The 24,666-nt window shown below is 43.0% G+C and overlaps 1 protein-coding gene across 5 annotated transcripts in view; it reads right to left on the minus strand.

Annotated features, from left to right (window-relative positions):
* TENM4 (teneurin transmembrane protein 4) overlaps positions 1-24,666 on the minus strand; it is a 1,366,951-nt gene that overhangs the window by 61,159 nt on the left and 1,281,126 nt on the right. For 4 of the 5 annotated variants that reach the window (XM_048294397.1, XM_048294400.1, XM_048294398.1 and 1 more), the window contains 5 exons: positions 17,335-17,596; positions 11,388-11,655; positions 9,219-9,362; positions 7,961-8,210; positions 5,478-5,498 (listed from right to left, as the gene is read on the minus strand). In XM_048294397.1, the coding sequence (XP_048150354.1) occupies positions 5,478-5,498; positions 7,961-8,210; positions 9,219-9,362; positions 11,388-11,655; positions 17,335-17,596 (945 nt within the window). The remainder of the gene's footprint in view (positions 1-5,477; positions 5,499-7,960; positions 8,211-9,218; positions 9,363-11,387; positions 11,656-17,334; positions 17,597-24,666) is intronic. The other variant, XM_048294401.1, reaches the window with a different exon arrangement.

The raw sequence follows: 24,666 nt of genomic DNA on the forward strand, positions 1-24,666 counted from the left end.
AGCTCCATGACTGCAACATTAAATGAGCCCAAGACTGAAGAAATTAATAAACTAGAATCCACCTTATGGAAAGCATCCAATAGGACTGGCCAGAAAAAAAACCAACCAGATGGTTTTAGACAAAATTGAAACAATTGTCTTGCAAAAACTTTACCTGTATTTTAATATAGATCCTAAAGTTATTAACATCTTCTATTAAAATTGTTTACTACTAGTGTGCCTTGAGCTGCATCTCTTCTAAGCCTGAAACCAACAGATTAGACTTTTAACACCTGTCCTGAACAGTTTTTTTCGTACTAAGAAAGGCTAAGTAGTAATCAGAAGAAGTATGAAAGTACCTACTTTTTCCCAGAACACCTTCAAGCTGTCCAAGCTCATCAAGTCCAAAGAATTCATAATAAAAATCTAGGCCACAGTTCACAATTTTGCACTTGATGGAATTGGTCCAAGACAAGCTGGCTAGAAACTTGAGTGTCGATCACAGTTGACTCTATTCCTCATAACAAGAAAATTCCTCTCAACCTTTATGTTAGGAAAATTACCCTCTCTTCAGACACATAGAAATTACTGAGTTATCCTCTTCTTTAAAGAGCAGTAAATTGGTTTTTCATTAAAATTATTTAATAATATGGGGGTGGGGGAAAAGCACCGTTCTGATTTATTCTGGAATATCCCTTGTGTTTTATCCCATTAAAGTCTGAACAGATTTCATCTCCAAAAATGACACTGATTCTTGCTAAATAAATGCTCTGACCTTCAAGACAGCTCCAGCCTGACAGTTCAGTCTCCATCTGTATTCCCTCCCAACGACAGCAGGCTGGGAGGGTATTATTTCATTCACCTGCATGTCACTCACACTAAGCAAGTGGCTTCAACCCTAGTGGAAGAAGTTCCCTGTGGGAATCCATCATCCATTTTGATCAGGGCCCTGCATTTTCTGCTGAGTTTCCTAACAAAGCCCTGCTGAATGTCAGTCAGCTTTTGAACTGTCCATAATCTCTATTTTGCATGGGAGGTGGACAAGAGGAGGACAGTTTTAATGGCATTTGCAATCCTTTACCATCTTTGACTGGCAAGCACAGGTAACTTTCCCTGAGTTTTAGAACTGGCTATTTGCAGACGGGCAAAGGCAAATGACTTACCCAGACATGGAGAAAAATGGGGACAGAGAGAAATTCCTGCTCCCCTCTCCCAGCACTACTGTTGTGATTTATTTTTGGATTTCACAGCCTCACTCTGGTGGATTTTATTATTGATTACAATCTTCTGTAAAAAAGAGAGCTCTTAAAACAATTTTCTATTCCCAGCTCTTGTATAGAATAGATGCTGAAACAATCTGTTAAAAATGGTCAAGCTAGAATTTACCCCCCTGGCCTCTGCCAACTGTTTTCAACATTACAGGGAGATGGTATCATGCTCTGCCCTAGCACAAATTGCACAGTGTTATACACTGGAGCTTTTTTCCCTCACTTTGAGATCCTTCAGAGTGAAAGATGCTTAAATAAACTTACGCTGGTCACGTAAAATCTCCCAAACTGCCTCCCTTTATCTGTGATAGAGCATGAGCAGTGGAGCCAGGAACATTGGGGCTTCACTTTTTATTTAAAGCCACAATCAATAGGCAAATCCAAGTGGTAAATTGGACTGGGCTGAACAGCAATTGAAATAAATCTGCCTGGGGTGAAGCAGGGAAGACTTTTTTCCCCCTTTTATCCTCTCTCATTTCTCAGTTAAGTAACGGTCCAAAACAAAAGACAGGACTTTTTACTATTCAAAAGACTTAATCAGCTATATTATTTGAAGTCTTAGAATATTTATCCCCCATATTGACACTGACACTAGAAAACGACAGTGGAGGAAGAGCTGATTTCCCAGAGTGTTCCCTGAGCTCTTACAATTTTTTAGAAGAAAACCTGAGCATTGCATTGCTATTTTACACCTCCTGAAGCAATAACCCTGAAGTTGCAGTGATGGGATGGGCTGGTCCCTAGCCAAGAACTGACACTTTGATGGGTATTAGTGGGCATGATGGTGTAGTCACGGGGGGTGAGAACAGTTTCATGGCTCTGCAAGCCAAAGTGAAATGGAGGTGATACTGCTTCCTTGTATGCTTGTGACACAATGATGTGCTGGGAAAGCACAGGGAAATCTTCCAAGTCCACAGTGATCCCGCTTGTTTGGAGTTGCGTACAGTCTCTTCCACACATCTGCCTTCTCCCCTTCCTTTTACCATTCTCCTTGTTTGGGCAGGATAGTGCCAGTACCAATTTTGGAGCTCTGCAGTTGTGTTAATGGGTTCAAACTCCATTTTAAAGTGTTTGTGCTTTACTTGATTCTTTATACACAGGCATAGGGAGAAATGGGATAAAAAGTTGGGTGAGCTGGCAGAGGTATGATGCTTGGGTTGTGGATTGCTTCAGTTGTACTATGATATATGCACAGGCTTTGAACACAGGCTGGTATTATCCCTTTGGGCCCAGAGCCCATGTTTTGGAGGAGTCCTAGGAAGGAACCTCCTGCTCCAGAGTGCGAAGCCAGTCTCTAAGGAATAGAGATGAGAAAAGGGAGATGGTCCTTGTTTTCAGCAGGGTCCCTATAAAACATCAGCACAGCAGACTGCACCTTTTTATTGGCTTCTGTAAAATGCCAAGGTATTCATATCACCAAGCTTTAGATGGTTACAAAGTGGATGCTCACATCAGAGCTGGCTGCCTTACAGGCAGTGGAGAGAAATATCACCTTTTGGGGTAGGACTGGTCTGACTATTTTTAACATTTATCTTGCAAGATGAACTGTATCTTTGTTTCTCAAATGCAAGGGCATCTACCACCTCCTCAAAGGACAAGTTCTGTTACTGGTAAATGTACAGCTCTGGCTCCCACTGCGGTCAACAGACAGGAGCAGTCATACCACCAAAATTAGTTACCCACAACCACTGACCTGGATAAACCCCTGGGGTTCTTTGGAACTGATGTCTCTGTTTAAGGACAGAAATTCACCTCTTCTTTCTGTGCCAGCTACCCACTTCCCCTCTGAGCCCTGCAGGCCACATACATTTGGTGATGACTAAAGGACTACCAAATTCCTGCAGACAGGAAGTTTTTGTTCAGTGGGGCTGTGTTTCCATGGCTCCATGCTAAGCACCCTGAAGCTCAGAACCAGAGGATCTAATTGTAGCTTGTGTGAGGCACTGGTCTTTTTTCCCTGGGTGACACTCAATAGATTAATACCTATGGAGGCTACACAGTGCAGTGGGCTGAATTTACACTTGGCCTTTTAGTGTTTGCAGTTTGTGTGTCATGCCCAAAGCTCTTCTAGTGTGACACGCTGGACAATAAAACTTTATAACAATGCCATAATCCAGGCCAGAGATGGCAAAGGACTTTTCATCTGATCCTAGGGCTGTTTGCTGAGATACCTCTCTTTGCCACTAATTGTAGACTTTTCTCTACAGTATGAATGAAAACAAGAAAGTAAGAATAAATTTAAGTGTGGCCACATTTTGTATATTTGCAAGACAGAAATGCCTCACTGCCCTCCATGTTCCTGAAGAGAAGGCATCATGATTTGGTGATGCTTTTTGGCTTAGCTAACATCCCTTATTTAGGCTGTTGCAGAGTGAAACCCTGGCTACATACACAGAGCTGTAAAGCTGAGCCTCTTAGTGGGTAGCCCCAGAATCTCTGGAGATCAAGCTCACCAAAGGCTACATGTTGGGGAGGAATCCTTTCCCCTGAAATGAGGCAGCTTTAGCATACGGATTTCAGCTTCTCCAAACCACTAAGATTCAGTCCTGTGGATCTCACCCTCTGAACTGTTGCTGGTCACTGGGGTCAAGCTTAGGACCTTCAAAGCACTGGAGCTTTAGCTGAGACTACACCCACTCATTTCCCTGAGGGTCAGGAGCAAAGAGGCTTCCTAGCCAGAAGCATTAAAGCAAATGTCACAGAACAGGCACTAATGGATGGGTGACTCCCTCAATGTAGTCACAGATGGGAGTATTTGATCTGGAGCTCCTCACTTGCTTCCCCCCTCCCTGATACCCTTTGGGCTGCACTGAAGCAGGCATGTCTCAGATTTCTTTCACTTTTTCTTAGTTTTTAGGAACTGCCTAAAGGCCGAAGCCCTGCCAACTTTGTAAGGCTCTGGTGGCATCTGCAGCATTTGTGGCCAGTCCATAGATCTTCCTTCAGTTATTGCTTTCATACACAAAACCTCTTCTCGTAACAGGTATCCAGCTGCTGCCCTTCCCTGTCAAAGCAGATGCACTTTAGTGGCTGTGTATTTCTTGGGCATTAAGGATACAACCTGGCTGTTCCAAAGAGAAATGAAATTTTCTATAGCCTTCAAATGATGTGAAAGAGGAGCTAGGGAGCTGGAACTCAGCCTGATGAGGACAATCACTGAAAAGGTCTTGGGTACCAACCTCTCAGCCCTGCTAATAGATGCTTTGGGCCAGTCCATTATACTGTGAAGGTCAGCCCTTCATTATTGTTCTGGCAATCGGATAAAAAATCAGTTTCTACTCCATTTCATTTCCAGGCATGCAGATAAAAGGAACATTTCTGGTTTAGCATAGCCTCTACGAAGTCAAAGAAGTAGTAAATGAAAAGCATGTAGCAAGAAAAATCCCCAATCCCAAATGCAAAAGAAAACTAAACACGCACACACAAAAATCCCAACTCCACACAGTCTAAGCTTCTGATTTAGAAAAGCAACCAGGGAGAAGGCTGGGAAACTTGTCAGAGTCAGAGAAGTCCTTGCTAACACAGGCAGAGACAGGATGTTGACACCTTCTGGAATACAACTGATTGGATCAAACCCACTGAAACTCCAGTGAACCCAAGTGACAAATATTCTTAGTGACAAAGCTCCAATTTAGGAGTCTCTCTTTCATCTTGTTTTCTTGTCATTACTCTTTTATTGCATTTCCTGGCTAAGGTTCTGAGTTGCACTACCTCCTATCTGAGCTTGACAGACTTTCACGTGTCAAAGCTCTCTATGAAAGCTCAGACTGAAAAAAGTTACAAAACCTAACTTCCCTGGGTGGGTGATGCTGGGGGACATACGGATCTTCATTAAGCCTGTTAAATCCCCCAAACTCAAAAGGAAGGCTTTTCACTGTGGAGAATTATTTTTCCATCCTAGTTGTTCCAGTGATCTGTATTCTGTTGCTGTTCCCACTCTACTTTCTTGGTAAATTCCCACCCATTTTCCTTCCCCCCTTCTCCTGCTGTTACCCTGCTTCTCCTGCCTGTACCTCCCCTGTCTCCAGCTATAACAGCTCATGCAGAAGCTTGCATGGCTCACATTGTGATTAATGGCTCCCGGTTCTGATGACTGATTGCCTACGCCAGTTTTAATCACGCCAGCTTCATTTGCTATTGAATCATCTGGAAATGGCACTTGTGGCTCACTGTGTAACAACATGCAACAAGACAGGGAGCAGCATAAGAATTCTCCACTGGTTGGCTTACCTATGTCTGAAATCTTTATTTCTGACAGAAGACAGGAAAGCAGGGAATAGAAGAAAGAATGAGGTGTTAGCAGCTCAGTTCGATGCATTATTAGCAGATTGAAAACTTGACAGTAACTGTATCATACAATGCAATAATAAATAAAGACTTAGCTGGAATGACACTGATGTATTTTATATTACTTGGCAGTGAGCTCACTTATGTACTGCTGCATATCACAAAGGAAGTGCGATCTCACCTGCTTGGAGTTATTCACTCACACAAGAGATAGGACCATCAGACTTTATCACTCAGCGCAGCACGGAGCTAAATAGATGTAGATGCAGATATCTTTACAGTTTTTTTCACCCTCAGTCAAAGCAACACCTTGTGATTTACAAAGGTCACTTAAGAGTCGCACGGTTATGGGTGGCAGTTCATTGCTGTAACCTCGTGAACTCCAGCCCAAAGGACTGAAATTATGCTGAGCTGGACATTTTTCACAGGTCTAAGTTACACACCCAGCTGCAGCTCTCTGCAACCCACAATGCATTTGCTTTCCAGAACACTACACTCCAAAGCCACCCCTGCAAACAAACCTTGAAGCCAAATAGTGAGGGTGTTAATCTCAAAGGAGATGCTGATTTGAGAAGACACAAGCAAACTCCATTTAGTCCAAAAGCAATGGCTTTCCTCCACAGCTTTTAGCCAGCTGACATCTGAACCCACTTACTTTATAGCACACCAGAGTGAAGAAATGTTTATTAGATCCAGTAACCTGAGTGTTTGCACAGATGAAGCAGCAATCGTTGCAGCAGATTTAACTCTGAAGTAAATTTAACTCTGTGGCTCTACACAACAGCCAGCAAGGTTACTCTGTCAAGGCTTCCAATTTTCTCTTCCCCAATGAGGAAATACTTTGCAAAAACTCTGATGGGTCTGGTATTTCCACTGACAATGAAACAGGAATTGAGTTTTCAAAATTGTACTTCTGGGAATGAGATATTAATTCTACTCCGTTGCAATGGGATTTGGGCTCACCTAGGCTCTTCTGGAAATCTCACCTTTGGTCATTAAAATAACTTTCTGGTACTGGAAGGATATTACACTCTAACGAGGACCAGGTCTGAAGGTTTATCCCAGCTTCCCACCTTACAAACACGAGCGATATTATGTTCTCATGTATCGTGAAACTGAGTAGCAAACATGAGGTTCTTGCTGCGTTACTTAAAAGGTGCCCCAGCCCTCTGAGGTGCACATACCAAGGCAGCTATTCTGTAAGTGCCGGCCTTCTGGTGGCTGGCTAGATTTTTTGTCCCATACACCATGATCTACAATGACGGTTCTGAGTGCCAAAGAAGACCTTTGGCAAGGTCTAATGACTACGGCATGTTTGTGCATGAGGGACTAAGGGGATCTTGCACAAATTTGGCTGCAGGCCTTGCAGAAATGTAGTATTATGTTTGTCCTCAGCAGCAGGGAATATTAAATCTGAGGAGGGAGGGTCTTACTTTCGGGAAGATTCTCACTTTCAGGCCAGATCTTGAGAGGTAAATGGCAATATTGAACCTTTCATACCAGGTTATCCTCACACTGACTTCTCAGGACCTGAGTTCAGGCCTGTCAAGCACAGAAGACTCATTCAGGAACACTTCCTTAACTCTATGTGACTTTCCTGGAGTGAGGCTTGTCTGGCCATGCAAAGCCCAGAACCAGGCCCCACTGCTTTGAAGTGGATACTTGTATTTGCTGCAGAAATTTTAGATCGAAAAAATATCCCCAGTGAGGTCAATTTGAAATTTGGTTCAGTCACAATTTATTCCATTTTCTCAGAACTTGGGACAAATCATACTTTTCCTGCTGCTTCACTGTTCTTAATGGATGTTCCTACCCCTTCCTCATTATTTCTACTGGTATATTTTTTTCCTTTCTTTTTGGGGTTAAAAGGAAACTCTCCACTTACTTCCAGATGCTCCATCTGCATGTTCAGCCTGACACTGCTGTTCAGCTGGGAACTGAAGGGAGCTGATACAGTTGTCCCCCAAAAAACAACTAGAAAACCCCAGTCTATGACTGCCTAGAGTGATCATCCTGTCTAAACTATGAGTGATTATCAGTCCTGATTAACCTCTACACATCATCATCAGTGCTGTGTCTTTCCAAGTATTGGTTATCTCAGAGGCTGCTTGTTAATTTTCAGCATTCCCACTGGTTTCTGACTACAGGAAAAGGCAGACATCAGCACAGCTTGATTTAGCAGCACAGAAATGTGTCAATATTTTTGGCATGTGATTCAGTTCTGGAAGAACTTGCTAGGCCTGTGTTTCTCTGGTGTAAATCAAAGTCAGCAGAGTTGCAGAAGAGGCAGATCCAGACAGCTTTTTCTCTGTTTTGCTGTGTTGTTTGCTTTTTTTAAAGAGTTCTGCTCATTTTTCTTTTGGGTACATAGGATTTCTGCAGAACTTAAGAGCATTATTCTAAACGGCCACATTCACACAGAGTACCTCAGCTCCAGTATGTTGGTGACATTGCCAGAGGGGAAGATCCTTCGGATGTAGTTGAAATCTCCAACATAAAGACTTCCATCAGACCCACAGGTTAGGGCAACAGGAGCCAGGAGTTTGTTCCCATCTGCCAGACCATTGCAGCTTGGACAAGAAATGCTACGTCTGCGGCCATTGCCCATAATGCTCCCAATTACAGGCGGCTGCTGGGAAATGAACTGGTTTTCCCCGTTTCCTTTATGCAAGATTCCTAGAGAGAGAAAACAGTATCAAGGAAATTAAAGAGAGACAGGGAAACTGAGACCAAAGGCAGCACAAACTGGCAATGCTGAATGTCAGCTGGGGAATCTGTTAAGTAGCAAGGAGGTTTATTATCTTTCACAGTACTGTTTTCCGATAGTTTCAAATGAGGAGCCTCTTTTCTGAATTTTTTTTTAGACCCATTACATATCCTGCAGAAGGAAAATATGTAGGGAGAACAAGACTGTCTTTACCTTTGAACGAAATACACTTCTCAGCACCTCATGAATTTTTACCTGCCCTGTCTGTTCCTTCTTGCCCTGTAATTTGCAGTCTACCAGGTAAAAAAAAAAGAAATTACATAGCTCATGGAAAAGTAAGGGGCAGGAAGACCATGGGATATTCGCTAGAGAAATGTTTCATCTGCAAAGTTTTAGAGGAGCTCTGCCTATTTTCCCTCTAAGTGTAGTGATCTCAGCAGTGATGTGGGCTGAATGAGATGTTTGCTCCCATACCACTGTTATCCAGAGGGACACAATGCTTCCACCTTCGAACATGTTCTGATCAGCTTTTAAGCCTCCCTGCTGCAGTCCTCAGCTGTCTTCAAGGACTCTGGAATTTTCCATTCTCCCTTAGGACCCATGAAGCTTCTTGTTTTGCAAGTACACTTGGCACATTGGAGGATGCCTCTGGGTGGATTTATGCTTAGTGACAGTTCCAATCCGAATAGGCTCCCCTTTGTTATTTTAGGAATATTTTCCTTGTTAATGCCCTTCTTTTACGACACTACAAAGTTAGACAGGCTGACATTCAACTACTTCATGATGGCCAGCTACTTTTACATTTTGTACACTAAATTGATTCTAAATGTAGGTTGCTAGAAATAATTTGTTAGTAAAATACACGAGAGAGAACATGTGTTGGTCAGGTTTCTTTCCTTTCCTTTTCTTGAATTTGTAGTGATAAGGACCAACTTGCAATGCTGTATTATTCCTGTTAGGTGTCACAGACAACCTACCACTTTGTATGTTGAGGGCATGGTGTTTGTCCAGGGACCATCCTCCAAGTTTGGAAGCATCGATTTCATAACCCTGAAGAACAGCTGTCCTCTTCTCCCACAGGATTAAGTCTGGACAGGATTCATACTCATAACCTACTGAAACTGTGAACAAGAGAGAAACAAAAGACTCCTTATGTTAGTAACCCAGAAATGCAGTGCCAGCACACACAGAGTCTCAATCGAACAGGGGTAAGAGCATTTCTACAGAAAACTGCTAATTTAATTGAAAATCATCATAATACACAGTCCTAATATTTTTTCTCTTGAAAGTCTATTCTGCATTTAAAAAGGTCAATGCCATTGTAGGTGTTGGGCAAATGTGCTAAAAATTTAAAAGACACTTTTTTAATGACACATTTTAAAACAATGGATATTGAGATTGGGACTTGATCTCTGGGAGTCCCTTCCAACTCAGGATATTCTATGATTTGAGAGTGTAAACTATTGCTGGACTCTCAAACGGGAGAATTTTACTCCTACCTACTTTCTTTGATCAAAGAGTGCATGCCAGGAACTTGATCTTGATCATGACCTTTCTTGGAAGGTAAAGACTTGCACAATTCATGCATGGGGCAGCGAGCCCCTCAGAGGCAGCAGTCTCAGCCAGGCTGACTTGTGGTCATTGCTAATGTCAAACGTTTGCTTGCTGTGATGTCTAATCAGAACCTTTCAGGAGTAACTCCACTGAACACACTGGAGCTGCTTAAAATTATGTCAGCAGAAGGAAAATCATGTTTTTGACAGAATAATGACTACTTTACCATTTTCTCAGAAGAAGCAGAAGCAGGACCATTTTCATTGGTCTGCTTTTCTTCTAATCTTTACAGCTGAAGCAGAGCAGAACTGCAAGTTCCACACAAATGAAAAGCAATTACATAGATCTTTTTTTTTTTTACTAGATAGAAAGAAAAAAGTCTGATATTACAAGTTTCCCAGCCTCTTTGAAGAGTTCTGAGCACCGAGAGAACTCAGGATACCCCATCAAACATAGCCTTTTGCAGAATCAGATTGTATCAGAGGAAGATGTAAGTTAGGATATGAAAGGTCAGTATTTTTCACTGTTCTGGAGGTGGGAATCATTGAAGGCACGAATGCTGATGTGCTCAGACCTGCTTGGGTACTCAAGTTGTTTCACGGAGCTCTCCAGGACCCACTGCTGATCTAGCATCTTCAAGAGCATGCAAGCAGAGTACTTCAGGATATGCTACCAGGACACGTTTCTCCATGTAGACTCCGAGTTGGGTAAGGCTCAGCAGGCTGTATCACCCAGCCTGCTCAAGGCAGCTGAGCCTGAGTGAGAGAACGAAGGCACCTATTCTTCCTCCTGGAAAACCAGGCATCCTGCAACTCCTCTAAAGAGACTTATCTTCAAGTGAGCTATGAGGCATCAGTGAACCATCCTTCTGTCAAGAGGAGCTGTATTTGCTAATTTGGGATCTCTCCCCTATTTTGCTGATATAATTTCCTGGCAGCCTGAGAAGTCTAGTCTAAACTCAGCTGAAGACCTGTAACTGAATGTCCACTGGGTGTTGACAGATGGGAAGCAATCACTGCAGAACTGCATTACCTCTGCTCACTAAACACCCAGTATGGGATGGCATTCTCAAACAGGAAACGAAGTGGAAACTAAAATTAGACCAATCCTGAAGGTCAGGCACAAGGAGCAGCGGCAATCAGGGCTCAGTCCCAGGGATTCCTTTCAAAGCAGTCTTGACAGTTTTTGGCTATAGGTGAGAGGCAGCCAAACACTTCCAGTCCCAGTTAATTCCTTCTGTATGAATATGATGGGAGCAGCTCAGGATGTGCATGCTGGGCCATGAGCCAGAGAACAGGTAAGTATTTGTACTCTGCCTTTGAAAGTGTCCAAGGCCAGGTTGGATGGGGCTCTGGGCAACCTAATCTAATGGATGGCATCCCTGCCCATGACTGGACATTGGAACTAAATGGTCTTTAAGGTCCCTTTCAACACAAACCATTCTGTGACTCATCTGCTGGGGAACGTGTGCTGCAGCAGATCTGCAGGGACCATTTCACCTGTCTGCAGTGAGACCACACTGACCTAGGACAAGGTCTGTCACTGCCACTTAGCTGCTTCTAAAAGGAGACACGAACCCTGAGGTCACTTACCGAAGGCTTCTGAGAGCCCATACACCTTCTGGCTGTAGACATCTGTCTTGTCCCAGATGAAATAGTAGGACAGGTCTGGAGCTGCTGCAAACCACTTTCTGAAGAGGCGTCCCTCGACGGCCACCATGAGGTGGACTTTCATGAGGTTGAAGGGGATGGTGGGGTGGGTCATGCTGATCCGCAGCACTGATTTGTAGCCAGCTGTGCGACTGCTCAGGTAACTCACTTTTATTTTACTGCCGGAAACATTAATCTCCTCTTGTAGAGCCTGTGGAAAAGCAATCCATGAGGTGTTAAATCAGCAGCGAGCAGACAGGAAAAGGCAGTGAAGCTGTAATTTATCAAACACACCTGTATAAAAGCTCTGGCAGACATGTCTAAAAAGGCACCTAGTAGGCATCAAGTATGAAATGATATATGTAACTTATAGGGTTATTTCTGGAAGCCAAGGAATGCCTCCCGCTTTCTCCACCTCTGTTACATGCAAGAACAGAAGAACAAAGTACCACTTTAAGTCAGGGTTTACAAAGGGTCTCACTCCTAAAAGGAGTTCCAGGATGCATGGAGAAAAGAGCCTGGGATCTCAGATAATTACAGCCCATCAATTTAGCTTCCATTTTCTGTCTTTTATCATCATAGGTTTTAGAAGCCTCTAATTTTTGTCTCCTGGCTTCCTTTTCCCAGAAAAATATCATGCCCTGCTTGGTCTTAAGGATGCTTCCTGATCCTGATCATAACACGCAAGTCTCTCCAAGAGATTAGTGAATCCTGCTTCCACCCTCTCTCCTCTGACTTATCCATGTCTCCTTCTTTAAAAGTGCTCCTCTCCTACCTCACTTCTGACCCTCTCTACCTGATCTACCATCTACCTCTAGCCTTTTTTTCTATCTGTGTTCTCACTCTTATTTTCTGACCTCATGTTTGTTCCTACTTATTCTGGTACTTGCTTAGAATTCCTTTCCTTCTTACTTAAGTGATAAAGCTCTTGGCCTCACCTACAGTCTGCAACTCCTTTCCCTTCCCTTGAATTCTTCCTTCTCTTTCTTTTCCAAACTCCTCTGTATTCTAAGTGAGTTGCTTAATTTTCTTCTCCAGAGTGTGGGTATTTCTGACTGACTGGGACAGTTATCTCACAGGTACCCATTACGGTACAAAATTTAAGAGAAGACTGAAAAAACATCAGGCAAAGCTTTTTCTGCCCTTGTTCTGCTTTGAGACCAGAGAAGTCTCAATAAAGATGGGATTTTCAGCTAATTTACCTGCTAAAGTATAACCAGATCTTAAAATTTCTTTTTTCTTCCTTTTTTTTTTTTCTGGAGAAATGCTTGGAAAGTTTCTGGAAAGTGATACAAAGTATATCCCTGACACCATGCTGATCTTTCCACACAAAACGCTGATAAAAATATCTTCAGAGAAAAAAATTGTCACTTTCAAGAAAACTTCACTCGTAGGAAAGCACCCAACTTGGACACTTTGAGCACAAATCAGCAACCTCTGGCGAAGATTGAAAAATGAAGGTAGAAGCTTATCAGTGAGCTGGAAAGCTTGGTCTGCTAATGGGATGTGTTAAAAGGTCACAGATGGCACAGTTCACTCCTGTGCCACTTCTGAAGTTCTTCAGTGTGCTGGACCCTAAATGAGTGTGGAAAATACTTCCCTAGCAATAATCATCTTTCTGAATATTAAGGGCGGGGAAGCTTGAAGGCAGGTGGGTCAAGAGATCCACCCATCAGGAAGGGATCACATCTATCACAGTGGGATTCTTGGGGTGTCCTGTGCAGGGCCCCGAGTTGGACTCAGTGATCCTTGTGGGTCCCTTGCCACTCAGGAGATTCTAGGATTTTATGATCCTTGTGCATTCCAAGTTATGTCACTCCTATACCCAGCTCCTTCTATGTGGGAGCAGCAAACTTCCCTGACATAGTGAGCTGCTCAACTCTTCCAGGTTTTCTGCTTAGTGTTATCAAAAATGACAAATCTTTAATCTGCCCCCCAAAAACACTTCTTGTGAGATGTTATCCAAGGCCCAACACTTTTTCAAGTGATAACTAAAAGGCTCTGAGTGTTGCAGCACCTGAAAACGGACGCATCCAGCAGTTAAAGCCCCATTCCACTGTGCTCATAGATATTTACCTTCTCTAATGTAGTCTTCTTAATTTACATAGCTCAGTTCTTAGGAGGCTGAAATATGACAGAACTGGGAAAACCCAGGATTTGAAAAATATATTTTATGAGATCAGCAACAAGCTGGACGGGGACTAGGCTCAACCAGAGAGAGCTGAGCCAAACTGCAGTAAAGGTGGTCCCTTGTATCAAATCTGTCTTTGTATGTAACCCCATTAGGATAAATGCAGGCAAAAATAATTGTCATGGAGATACTATTTGGAAAGTCTGTCTCAGATCCCTGTCAAAAGTAATTATTTCTCTCTCTCATGATCTATTGCTGCTGTCTACCATTCCAAAGAAAAGGTCAGCCAAATGCTGCCAAGGCACTGAGCAGCACAAGGGGCTGTGTTTAAAGATGTCTGCTTGAAGAGAGGGTTCAAATAGTAACTCAGATGATTCAAAATATATTTGTAGTTTGTAAGTGGAGAAAAACTAGCAACAAAACACAGCACTGATAGCGGGGTGTATAAATCAGTAGGGTATCAGTGGGACAAAAGGGGGAAGACAAGCTTTAAAATAATCTAAATGTGCTAAAAGTAACAAGAGCTGAATTGTGCCCTTATTTTTATTTGATAATTACTGTTTGGCCCAGACACATTCATATACTGTGACTGCAGACCTTGTGAAAGACCTTTAGAGTTTATCCCAGACTAACCAATATTATGGGCTCTTTTTAAGAGGTCCAGCCATGAGGCTGGGCAGGCAGAAGAGCTTACTGGGGATTTACACAGTGTAGCAATTTTCACTGCCATGTTCCCTTGGCTCTGTGGTGTTGATCTGTTCTTGTCCTAGTAGCAATTTTTCTACTTTTTGCATGAGACAAGGTAGGAAATCTTGTTTCTGTGTGCTGGGTTACACATGTCTCTTACAGCTACTCTTCACTCTGCCAGCAGACAGGCAAGGAACAGTCAATGTCTTTTTCTTGTAAGATGCTCAGAGGGAATTTTAAGAAGGAAAACCATTTAGAGTCTGATTCAGGGGCCTTAACATAGACATCTAGTGCTTTTGAGATGTTCTGTGGTATCCAAAACTTCTGCAAAGGCATGACAACTCTGACATGGACCTTTCTGACATCTGAAGCTGACCTTTCTGAAGCTGGAGGCCTGAAGGGATACTACAGGGCATTCTGAATGGCCCCAAATCTGTCTACAGGCACCTGAATCAAATACTAAAAATGCACTACTGGGTTTTTTGAACGCATCCAGGTAGAGAGCACTGCATTTATTTGTTCGAGCTCATGAGGTTCTTATCTACCCACTTGTCAAAATCTCTCTCCCAGCCCTGCTATCTGCTTGTCACCTCCTCCCAGCTATGTGCTCACACCTTTTATATTTAACATTTCCCTACTGAGAACTGTGTATTACAAAATGCAGCTGCAGGAAGTGACAGCTAGGTTATTTTTTTATTGTATGTACATCCAGTATAGAAATGAAAAGTAGTCCATTTCTGAACTGAAGTACAGTCAGGACTCTGCCACAAATCAGATTCTCTTGTAAACTCCTGCACCACAAACTCTGTTAACCTTCAGCTATCAATATTTGAGGTGGAATATTGATTTACAAGTTTTAGCTCAAACATATGGCACACAGGAAAAGAACTGTCTTCATTGTGTATGGGATTCATCTTATCTCAACTTAGAAACCTAAGTTGGGTGTATCCTCTGAACTGCTCTTTTAGGTCTTCCTACAGCTAACAGCAGATACAGACAGACTCTTATAGAAGGTTGGTGTTGCCTTGTAAACTCAAGAGTGGGATTCAAGTCCTGTTTAAGGGATCTAAATCCAGATGTCAACTTATAAATGTGCTCACGTGAGGTAGGCACATAAACATCAATTTTAGTCAGTGAAATCTAACTGATAGCGTCAGTGAGAACCAGAAAGCTTCAGGGGGGTCACCGTAAGTGATGTGTAGGCTCCACTGATGGTACTGATTAGATTTCAGTCAGCTTTAATGGGAGCTTGGACACTTGGCACACATCCAGACAACTGCATGTGAACCTCTTATTTAGGCGTCATAATCTCAAAATGAATCCTTCTTAGGTACTAGATTCTGTAACTACAGGTGTCTAGTGTGATTTGGGATGTCCAAGTGATCTGCTGTTCACAAGGATTCAGAAGATATAATGCAGGACACTGATAGGGGGATCATTCTGGATTGGCAGTTGGAGGCTAAGCAGGATATCATCAGGACATTTCAAATGGCACTACCTATCTGTGATTAGGGTGGTAAAACGCTGACACAGGTTGCCCAGAGAAATGGCAGATGCCCCATCCCTGGAAACATTCAAAGTCAGGCTGGATAGGGTTCTGAGCAGCCTGGTCTAGTGAAAGGTGTTTGTGATACCAAATAATGACTGAGGTTATGATCATAGTTGTGCTATTTGCACAGATATTCAGATATTTGCTTCTTTCACAGGCAGCACTGCCCATCACCTTTCATGGTGTTTGTTGGTTTAATAAAAAGATGTGGAAACCAAGATTCTGAACCAAGCATTTATAACATGATGGACTTTACAAGATATGGGACTTAATTAGTAATTATGCCGGGACACATGGTGACTGTAATTGGAAATTAGTGTGAGAAAGGATCATAAGACTTGGTCCAGAGGGAAAGGTAAAGAAACCACTAGCTTTATTTGTTGTAGGGTTTAGCACCTGGTTTATTAAAATTAGAAGGTATAAAGTTACTTCTTTCCTCATTAATGGTACCCCAACCTCAGTGGAGTCATGCCGGAAGCACACAATTTGTCTCTATACTTGTTATTATTTCCACCTTGGCAGATTATTGTCACTAAAAGCAATACTCAGGACATGATGAATGCTGGCATCTAAAATCCAGGGAACAGCATGTCCGGGACAGCAAAGGTTGAATGCTGTTACATCCCTCTGTTTCAACAGAATGAGTATTTTTAAGGAAAATTGATAATTTGGTTCTTTGGATTATTCAGTTTAAAACAGAACTTTCCATTTGACAAAATACTCTGAAGCCACAGCAGATTGTTAAGCTTCTTTATCTGACTCACACTTCCTCAAAAAAAAGGGTAATGGGGATAAGAAACTAAAGGTAATCCTCTTGCTCTCCTCATCTATTCCAAATGTCATGAAATGCAATAAAACTGAGGTGTTCTGCAGGCTGGCCCCATCTCAGCCATCTGCTGGCTGACTGCATGTCTCAGCAGCTGTGTAGAGAAAGTTCACTCCATCACTCCACCGCCAAGGTTTGTAGCGCCCAGTGGGTGGAATTTTCTCCTGAACAGAAGACAGGCGTTAGAGCAGAGGAAGTGCACCAGCCTGGTGCTGGGCATGTTGAATGCCAAAGGGCTGACCAAGGGCTTGTGAGTAACACAAGGGTCCCAGCTCATGTGCTGTCAGTCACAAGTGCTTTGCCTCCATCCCTCAGGGATAAGGGAAAAGAAATCTGGTAAAGTGAGTGCCTGGGAGTGAGTGCTCCTGGCAAATGTCTGAAAAATGGTGTAACAAATGGGGAATGCTTCTTGTTAGGAAAGCAGGGGAACAGTTGCACTTGTGTTGCTCAAAGCTGTCAAAAGAAGCACAGAAAGGAGATGGGGGTGATCAGGCACTGGCAGAGGTTGCCCAGAGAAATTGTGGATGCCCCAATCCCAATTCAATGTCAGGTTGGATGGGGCTCTGATCAACCCGGTCTAATGGAAGGTGTCCCTGCCTATGGCAGGGGGGGTTGGAACTGAACTTTAAGGTCCCTTCCAACTCAAACCATTATATGATTCTATGAGTTATTGTCCCTCAGCTATGATGGTTCATACCTGGATCTCAGGAACAATAGGACCTTTCTCTGAGCAGGAAGTTGCAAAAGCTGTCAGAGGAGATGGGGAGACCACAGGGTTGGGCCGGGCGAAGTTACTGAGGTCACAGCTTGGGATCTCATTCTCTTCGTGCCTCATGACTATGGTTTCCATCACAAAGAAGCGATCCCACGGCAACCACAGCGTGTGCTCCTGGGTGATGAAGGGAGCCCGCTCAAAGTGCAGGATAATGGAGATTCCACCAATGGTAACAAGATCAAAGCTGTTTTAAGAGATGGAATACAAAATTAGTGCACACACTACCCCATCTGTTGGTTACAACTCCCTAGCAAGGACCTCAGAAAAATAACTGCAAGAAATATCATCAGTCTCATTTTATGAACCTAAAATCTGCAGCCCAAATAGGCTTTACCTGAGTAACAGCAAGTGTTGGAGGCAGGAGTCCAAGCTCAGCTTCTTTGCATGTCCTCATGTATATTGAAATTGCACACATCCCTTTTTTGAAACATGTTTATCTTTGTTGGTGCTTTTCTAGCACCAACATATTTTGGCCATACATACTAAATTTCCTTTTTTTAAAAAAGTATTTATTATACAAACAAACGCACAGATTGGATCAATTCACACGATGAAATAAACTACTTGGAAAGCGGTTTCTCTGACACATCCCCATATGAATTGTCTTGGCATCTCTGCTAACCTGACTAATGCCTAATGCAACCCAGGGAACATGGAGAGCCCAGTCAGGGACTGAGCTTAGTCTAGTAGAAATACATACAGTGCAGGCTGTCTGCGTGCCACAGCACACAAGCACATCACCTTTTTTGACTCTTAAGCATTTAGAGCAGGGCAGATGAATCACTGCCTGTGGTCTCTGACTTCACCCTAAGCTACCTCCAGCCAAGTGGCTTTTCTGCATGTGTTAGTGTTGGATAACAGACAGCCTTCCAGAGCTGTGTGAAAAAATGTTACCTTGATAAGGAAAATATTCCTCCTCTGGATGTAAAGATGTTGGGATAAGGTTCTGGTGTTTTTCTTACTTTTGTATTTAAACTTCACGTCTTGTCACAGATGGAGATTTTATCAAGTGCCATGGGATATATCTACTATGTATAGACCCAAAAAACAGGTGTTAAGTAAGAAAGGAAGGGATTTCAACAGAAATTGAAGACTTTTTGCTCCTTTGTGTTTTTCTCACTATCTCTTTGGTTGCAATGCCAAACATGTGCTTCAGGCACAGAAAGTTTTCTCATCCCTGCTTCTCACTTTCATGCTTGGTGCTGCTGTATGACACTCTTACTCAGAGTTTATGCACATGATCAGGCTCACTGGCTTCAGCAGAGCTGCTCATGTGCTTAAAGAGCTGTGAGTTTAAGTGCTTCTCTGCAAGAGAACTGGGATCTGAAACGCTCTTGATTGCCTGAAGCCAAACCTGATGCACCTTGTAAATACATGGTAAGAAAGAAGGTGAAAAAAGGTATTTAAAAGTATTTTTTAAAATTAATTGTGAGGCTTTCAGATTGGGTGGAAAAATCACAGAGGAGCAACAATGGGTATGAACTATTCCTAAAAAAAAGTCTTTGTCAAGCAATTTTTTGGGGGAACCTTTTTTATTTCATGGCTGATGTACTGAAGTGCCATTTAGCAAATATAATTATGAAAAGGTGGTTATTCGTTAAAGAATGTTGAATTGAGTCCATAGCAGGAAGCAGAAAGCACTTCAAAAAGCCAAAGCCATGTTTATTCTACCACTCGAGTTGGGGCATCATGTTCCCAGACCTATGGAGCTTGGCCTGCAGCAGCCTGAGGAGTAACTTGCTGGTCCCTGCCAGCAAAGCTGCACAACGTTTGTACTCTGATGTGAATGTTTTTAACAGTCAATTAGCATTTGGCAAGTCCTTCAGCTGGGAGGGAGAGGCTTGCTCTGCATGGATCTGGGCACTGAATGGGCCACCAGGAGGAAAGAAATAAACATTACAAATGATGCTCAACAAGTTTTTAGGCAAGTTGGAAGAGGTTTTATTTGCAAACCTCCATCTCATCCCTTTGGCTTCACTGAGCCTGGATCAGGGATGGGAATCTGCTGGGGGTAAACATCCTGGCCTCTCCTGCATCCCCAAAACAGGATGCAGAAGGGAAAGCACCATCTCCACGTCAGGCTCCAGCAGCTGTGAAAACAGAACCATGCAGTATTTTTTAGCAAGCGGTGTTGCTCATGAGCTGGCTTTCCCAGAGGCCCAGGGTGCAGCTTTCAAGTTACCTTGATGAACTGAACCAAAGGTAAACCCAAAATCAAACAGAAAAACCCAAACTGAAAACACCTTCCTCCCAGTTTCCCTCAGTGAAATTAAATTTAACAAAAGGAAAACTGTCTTGGGATTGAAGGAATGAGATAATTTTATTTCTGGTTTTGCTGCTGATCTCTGATGTATTTTTTATCACTCTGTAAAAATCATACTTGCTGTATAGTCATACTGTTGTTTTTCTTTAAAGGCTCTGGAGAGACAAGGCAAAGGATGAAATTATCTATTCATCCAAAGCAGGCTCAAAAAATAAAAACCCCACAGGAAAGTGTAACTCTTTCTCATCTCTTTTCTCTGGAAGTTCAAGTATTTGGTATTTCTGAGAAAACCATGCCAAAGCTGCTGACTGTGACATGGAAAAAGTCTGGAGACTTTCTTGCTGTTTTATTAACACTGTTCCTACAACCCAGGGATACTGAGGCCTTGCAGTCTCTCTAAGCTACCACGTTAATCAAATTTAAAACTTTATTTAAAAATGTGGTTTATAATCCAGTACTGATACTTTGAACTGTCTGTTAACTTTGCTTTACAGAGAAATGCATACAACAGAATAGTTTGAGAGCTGTCATTTTATATTCATGCCTTGTTATATAAACAAAGTCTCTGTTGCAGTAATTAGGCTAAGAACACATCAGTCTAAGTAATGCGTCTTAAAGAGGACCTCGGTTTCACTATTTCAGGCTGTATTTCAGCAATGTAATAGGAGAGACCTGGAATAAAGTGCACCCCCTTTACAGGGGTGAAAAATTTAGTTCGCTGTAATTCTAAAACTGAAATTTTACTTACTCATTTGGAAACTTGATCATGCCAAAAAGAAACCCCCAAACCCCCAAACCCCCAAACCTGGAGCAACAAAATCAGCTTAGGAGCCAATGTAGCTAAACTGATGCAATTTTATCTTGAAATTCCCTTACTTTAAAACCCCAGTTATTTCAGTGCTATCAGTAAACTGATTTGCTAAATCAATTTAAGGCAACTCAGTGCACATTTTGAAGAATAGATATTCCTATGGTGAATATGCCAAATAATAAACCCGCTGAGTTTTATGCAGTTACCTCATGACCCCTGGAACAAGGTAACTGCTTGCATGTGTGCTCCCATTTATTCTCCAAACCAGAATGACACTGAAGATGGGAGAGATGACCCTGTGTGACTGTGCACTGCTCTGGACTGGGAATGCATGCAACCTGCTACTGTAGGTCAGAATGCGCTTCTTGCCTAAGAGCATCAATTTCTATAAACAGAGTTGACTCAATCACATGAAAACTGTACTGTACAAAAGCTGATGAGATGTCATGCTCTATTAAAGAAAATTACTCAAACCCATAAAAAGGTAATAGAAACAGGAATAGTATGAATCCTTTACATGATTTTGAAACTGCTCTACAAATAGTATTAAATAAATACTGTAACAATCAGTAAGGAAGGAAAGTAAATGTTAACTCCCTTTCACAGGCTTGGTTTGCTGGCCTGGGACGGTCAAGAGATGCATGTAATGGTACCCTCTAAATCAGCAGTGAGGCTGGGATTAGGAATTAGGGATGTCTGACAACATTTGCTGCCCTGACGAATTTTAGCTTGAATGGTCTTAAATAGTTCAAGATAATTTACAGACCACTGAGGAAGTCACTGGACTCAAGGACAGATTTCATGGGACTTTGAGCAACCTGGTCTAGTGGGAGGTATCCCTGCTCACGGAACTAGAAGATCTTTAAGGTCACTTCCAACCCAAACCATTCCGTGGTTCTATGGATTTTGGTGTTGTGTAACTTGTCCATTTATGGACAAGTAGTTTTTGTCCATAGAGGACTTACAGATTACACAGATGCACTGATGGGCCTATTGCCTGGTCATTTGAGAAAATACCTGCATGTATCCCTTAGCCAAGTTGGAAGGTATAGTCATTATTCTGGAGGCTTACTACTGCAACTGGACAATTTGTTTGATGTTGTTTGTGCATCAGACTTCTGTAGAAGCAGATTGACTTGAGAGGAAGGTGAAGAAAGTGAAATCAGAAGAGCTGATACCACACAGTCTGGGGTTACACTGACCCCCACCAGCTGCTGACAGAAATCACAGCTTTAGGATGAATCCCACTCGGACACAGATTCCTTGCTCTGAGACAGCTGATCTCTGTCATTTTTATCACTTGGAGTTGGTATCTGCTGGGGGCTGAGTCAGCAAACTACAGCCCTCAGCTCCTTGAAACTAATTTAGCTTCTGGAGGCTGGCAGCCACTCCAAGGAACCAGGAGTCCAATGAAGCCTGGTGGAGCATACTGATGCCCTGGGTGCATTGCTTTCTGCCCTGTGTTCCCTGCTCAGCTGGACCTCGGGAAGGACATAGCATGGAAGGAGCACCCCTAGTTTGAACTGCCAGTAGAAGTAGATTTATAGCAGGGGGGGTCTGCCTTTCACCACCCAAGAACTAGGAGGAAATAGCTGCTTGAACATTACAAAGGTTTGGAGCTTGGATAGCAGCAGTCACCTCCATGCTCTGTCCCCTTAGCTTATGTGTTTGCTGGCTAGAGGTCCAGTTTACACTAAAGCCCCTCTGTGCTAGGCACAGCACAACTGCAAAGCAAAGAGATGGTTTCTTTCCTCAAAGTACTTGTAATCTAAATGAAAGATTACACACAGTAGTTGAGTGTTGTATATATACAAGGAAACAGACAGAAAAAAAGGTTATGACAGGCACTGTCGTCCAGGAATCTTTTAGTCATATTTATGTGTTCTACTGGACACAGACTTTGTGCTAGTCCATACACAGCAAGCTGATCATGAGAGTGTGGTTTGGATCCCACTTTCCCACAAAGTAGGTTCAACAAGGTTGACAGAGATACTCTTATGCACAAATGTTCAATTTTTTTCCTTTTTGCAGTAATGTCTAAGCTACTGGCAATAAGAAGACACCAGCTCCAGCGGGGTCCTTTTCCTGGAATGCCTCTTTATCAGCTCTCATTTTATTGTCATGTCATTGAAGAGTTGGAGCATCACTTGGAAACCCTCCCAGTCCCCATCAGTGTTACAGTAGGTGCAAACACCCTTGAGTGTGAACAGGACAGCATCAAGCACACGTTGCTAGCACATGTTCCTCTTTTTCATTACAATTCTGTATGTTTCTCTGGCCAACTCAAATGAAAGTTGTGGATTGGAGAGGTGATAAAATGCGTAAATCCTCTCCCAAGTGCTAGTGGTTAGCAGTCAATACACAGAGCATATGCAGCTGGAACCCCTTATGTTGCGTTTTTGTTCTTAAAAGAAAGGGAGACAATTAGCACTGACAAACAAAAGATAAGATGAAAGACATTCCCAATTTGCAATGCTTTTGTTTTGGTTGAGCATGATTGCTCAGATTTTGCCTCTAACACAACAGTAATCTTAATGACTTCTTCCTAATCATTTCAACATGAACTAGCAAGAATAGAGCTGTTGGGAGCAGGAGACATCTTTTTTTTTAATACACATGGGCAATGCATTGCCAAATTGCTGGCTAAAGATTCTAGGTGATATTACAAAGTTAATAAATAATAAGAATAGAATAGAATAGAATAGGATAGAATAGGATAGAATAGGATAGAATAGAATAGGATAGAAAAGGCTATTCATCTGTTAGGGAAGTAAAAGGATCATCAAGTCCAGCTGCCTTACCAGTTCAGGGCTGATCAAATCAAACCACGTTATTAAGGGCATTGTTCAAATGCCTCTTAAACACTGACAGGTTTGGGGCATCAAACCTCCCTAGGAATGCTGAGGTTACATTTGGTGCAGGAAGCTTGGTCTGCATGTGCAATGTGAGCTGCAGGTTGAGCTCTGGAGGGGGGTGGGAGGCCAAGCCAAATCCTGAGGCAAGAGGCAGGGAACTGCCGAGTGACCACATGGAGACATGACAGGAGCCGGTAACTCCAGGCCTTCCCATGCCCAGGGTTTCCTTTGTCCGGGGCCCCTTCTCGGAGGCACCAGCTCGGGCTGTTATTTTGTTATTTAGTTATTGCACCAAGATTAAATTGTTTTAGGGATCTGGACATCTGGGACTCTGCTATGGGAAACCTGGGGTTGAGTGGGTAAGGAGCCCTGGTGTGACTGTGTGAGTGTGGGGTGTAGCTGTGACGGGGCCTTGGTCCCAGCTCAGGTGGTGTAAGTGTAACTGCTAGCGTGGCTTCTGGATGGTTGGACAGGAAAGGTTCCTTAACTGGAAGGCTGTTGCAGTGTTTAAGCACCCTCTCAGTTAAGAAATGTTTCTTCATGTCCAGTCTAAACCTCCCCTGGTGCAGTTTTGAACCATTCCCACGAGTCCTGTCAGTGGATACCAGGGAGATGAACTCAGCACTTCTCTCTCCACACCCCCTCCTCAGGAAGCTGTATGAAGAAATGAGGTCACCCCTCAAGTCTCCTTTTCTCCAAACTGGAGAAACTCAGAGTCCTCAGACGCCCCTCAGAGGATATTCCTTCCAGTCCTGTCACCACTTTCTTGCCCTCCTCTGGACACATTAAGGGACCTGAAGATCTTTCATAAATTGTGGGGCCCAGAACTGCACATGGTGTTCTGGGTGAGGCTGCACCAACACTGGATACAGCAGGACAACCACCTTTTTGACTGGCTCGTCGTGCTGTGTTTGACACACCCCAGGATGGGGTTTGCCCTCTTGACTGCCAAGACACACTGCTCTAACAGCTTCTGTTCAGCTGCTGCTAGCCAGCAGCCCCAGATCCCTGTCTGCAGGGCTGTTCTCCAGCCACTCCTCTACCAGTTTATACTTGTGCCTGGTATTACTCTGTTTCAGGTGCAGAAAATCCAGCATTTTGACTTTTTAGATTTCATCTCATTCATCATAGCCCAATGCTCCGATCTATCTAGATCCCTCTTGTCCCTTAGGAGAGTCAACAGCACCTCCCAGTTTGGTGCCATCAGCAAACTTGCTAATGGTGCACTCAACTCCTGCATCCAGGCTGCTGATAAATACAGTGAACAAGACTGGCCCTGGAAATGAACAGTGAGGAACAGCACTGGTGACTGGTCACCAGCCAGA

The sequence above is a fragment of the Corvus hawaiiensis genome, chromosome 2, assembly GCF_020740725.1.
Source record: "Corvus hawaiiensis isolate bCorHaw1 chromosome 2, bCorHaw1.pri.cur, whole genome shotgun sequence".
In the NCBI taxonomy this organism is placed as follows: Eukaryota; Metazoa; Chordata; class Aves; order Passeriformes; family Corvidae; genus Corvus; species Corvus hawaiiensis.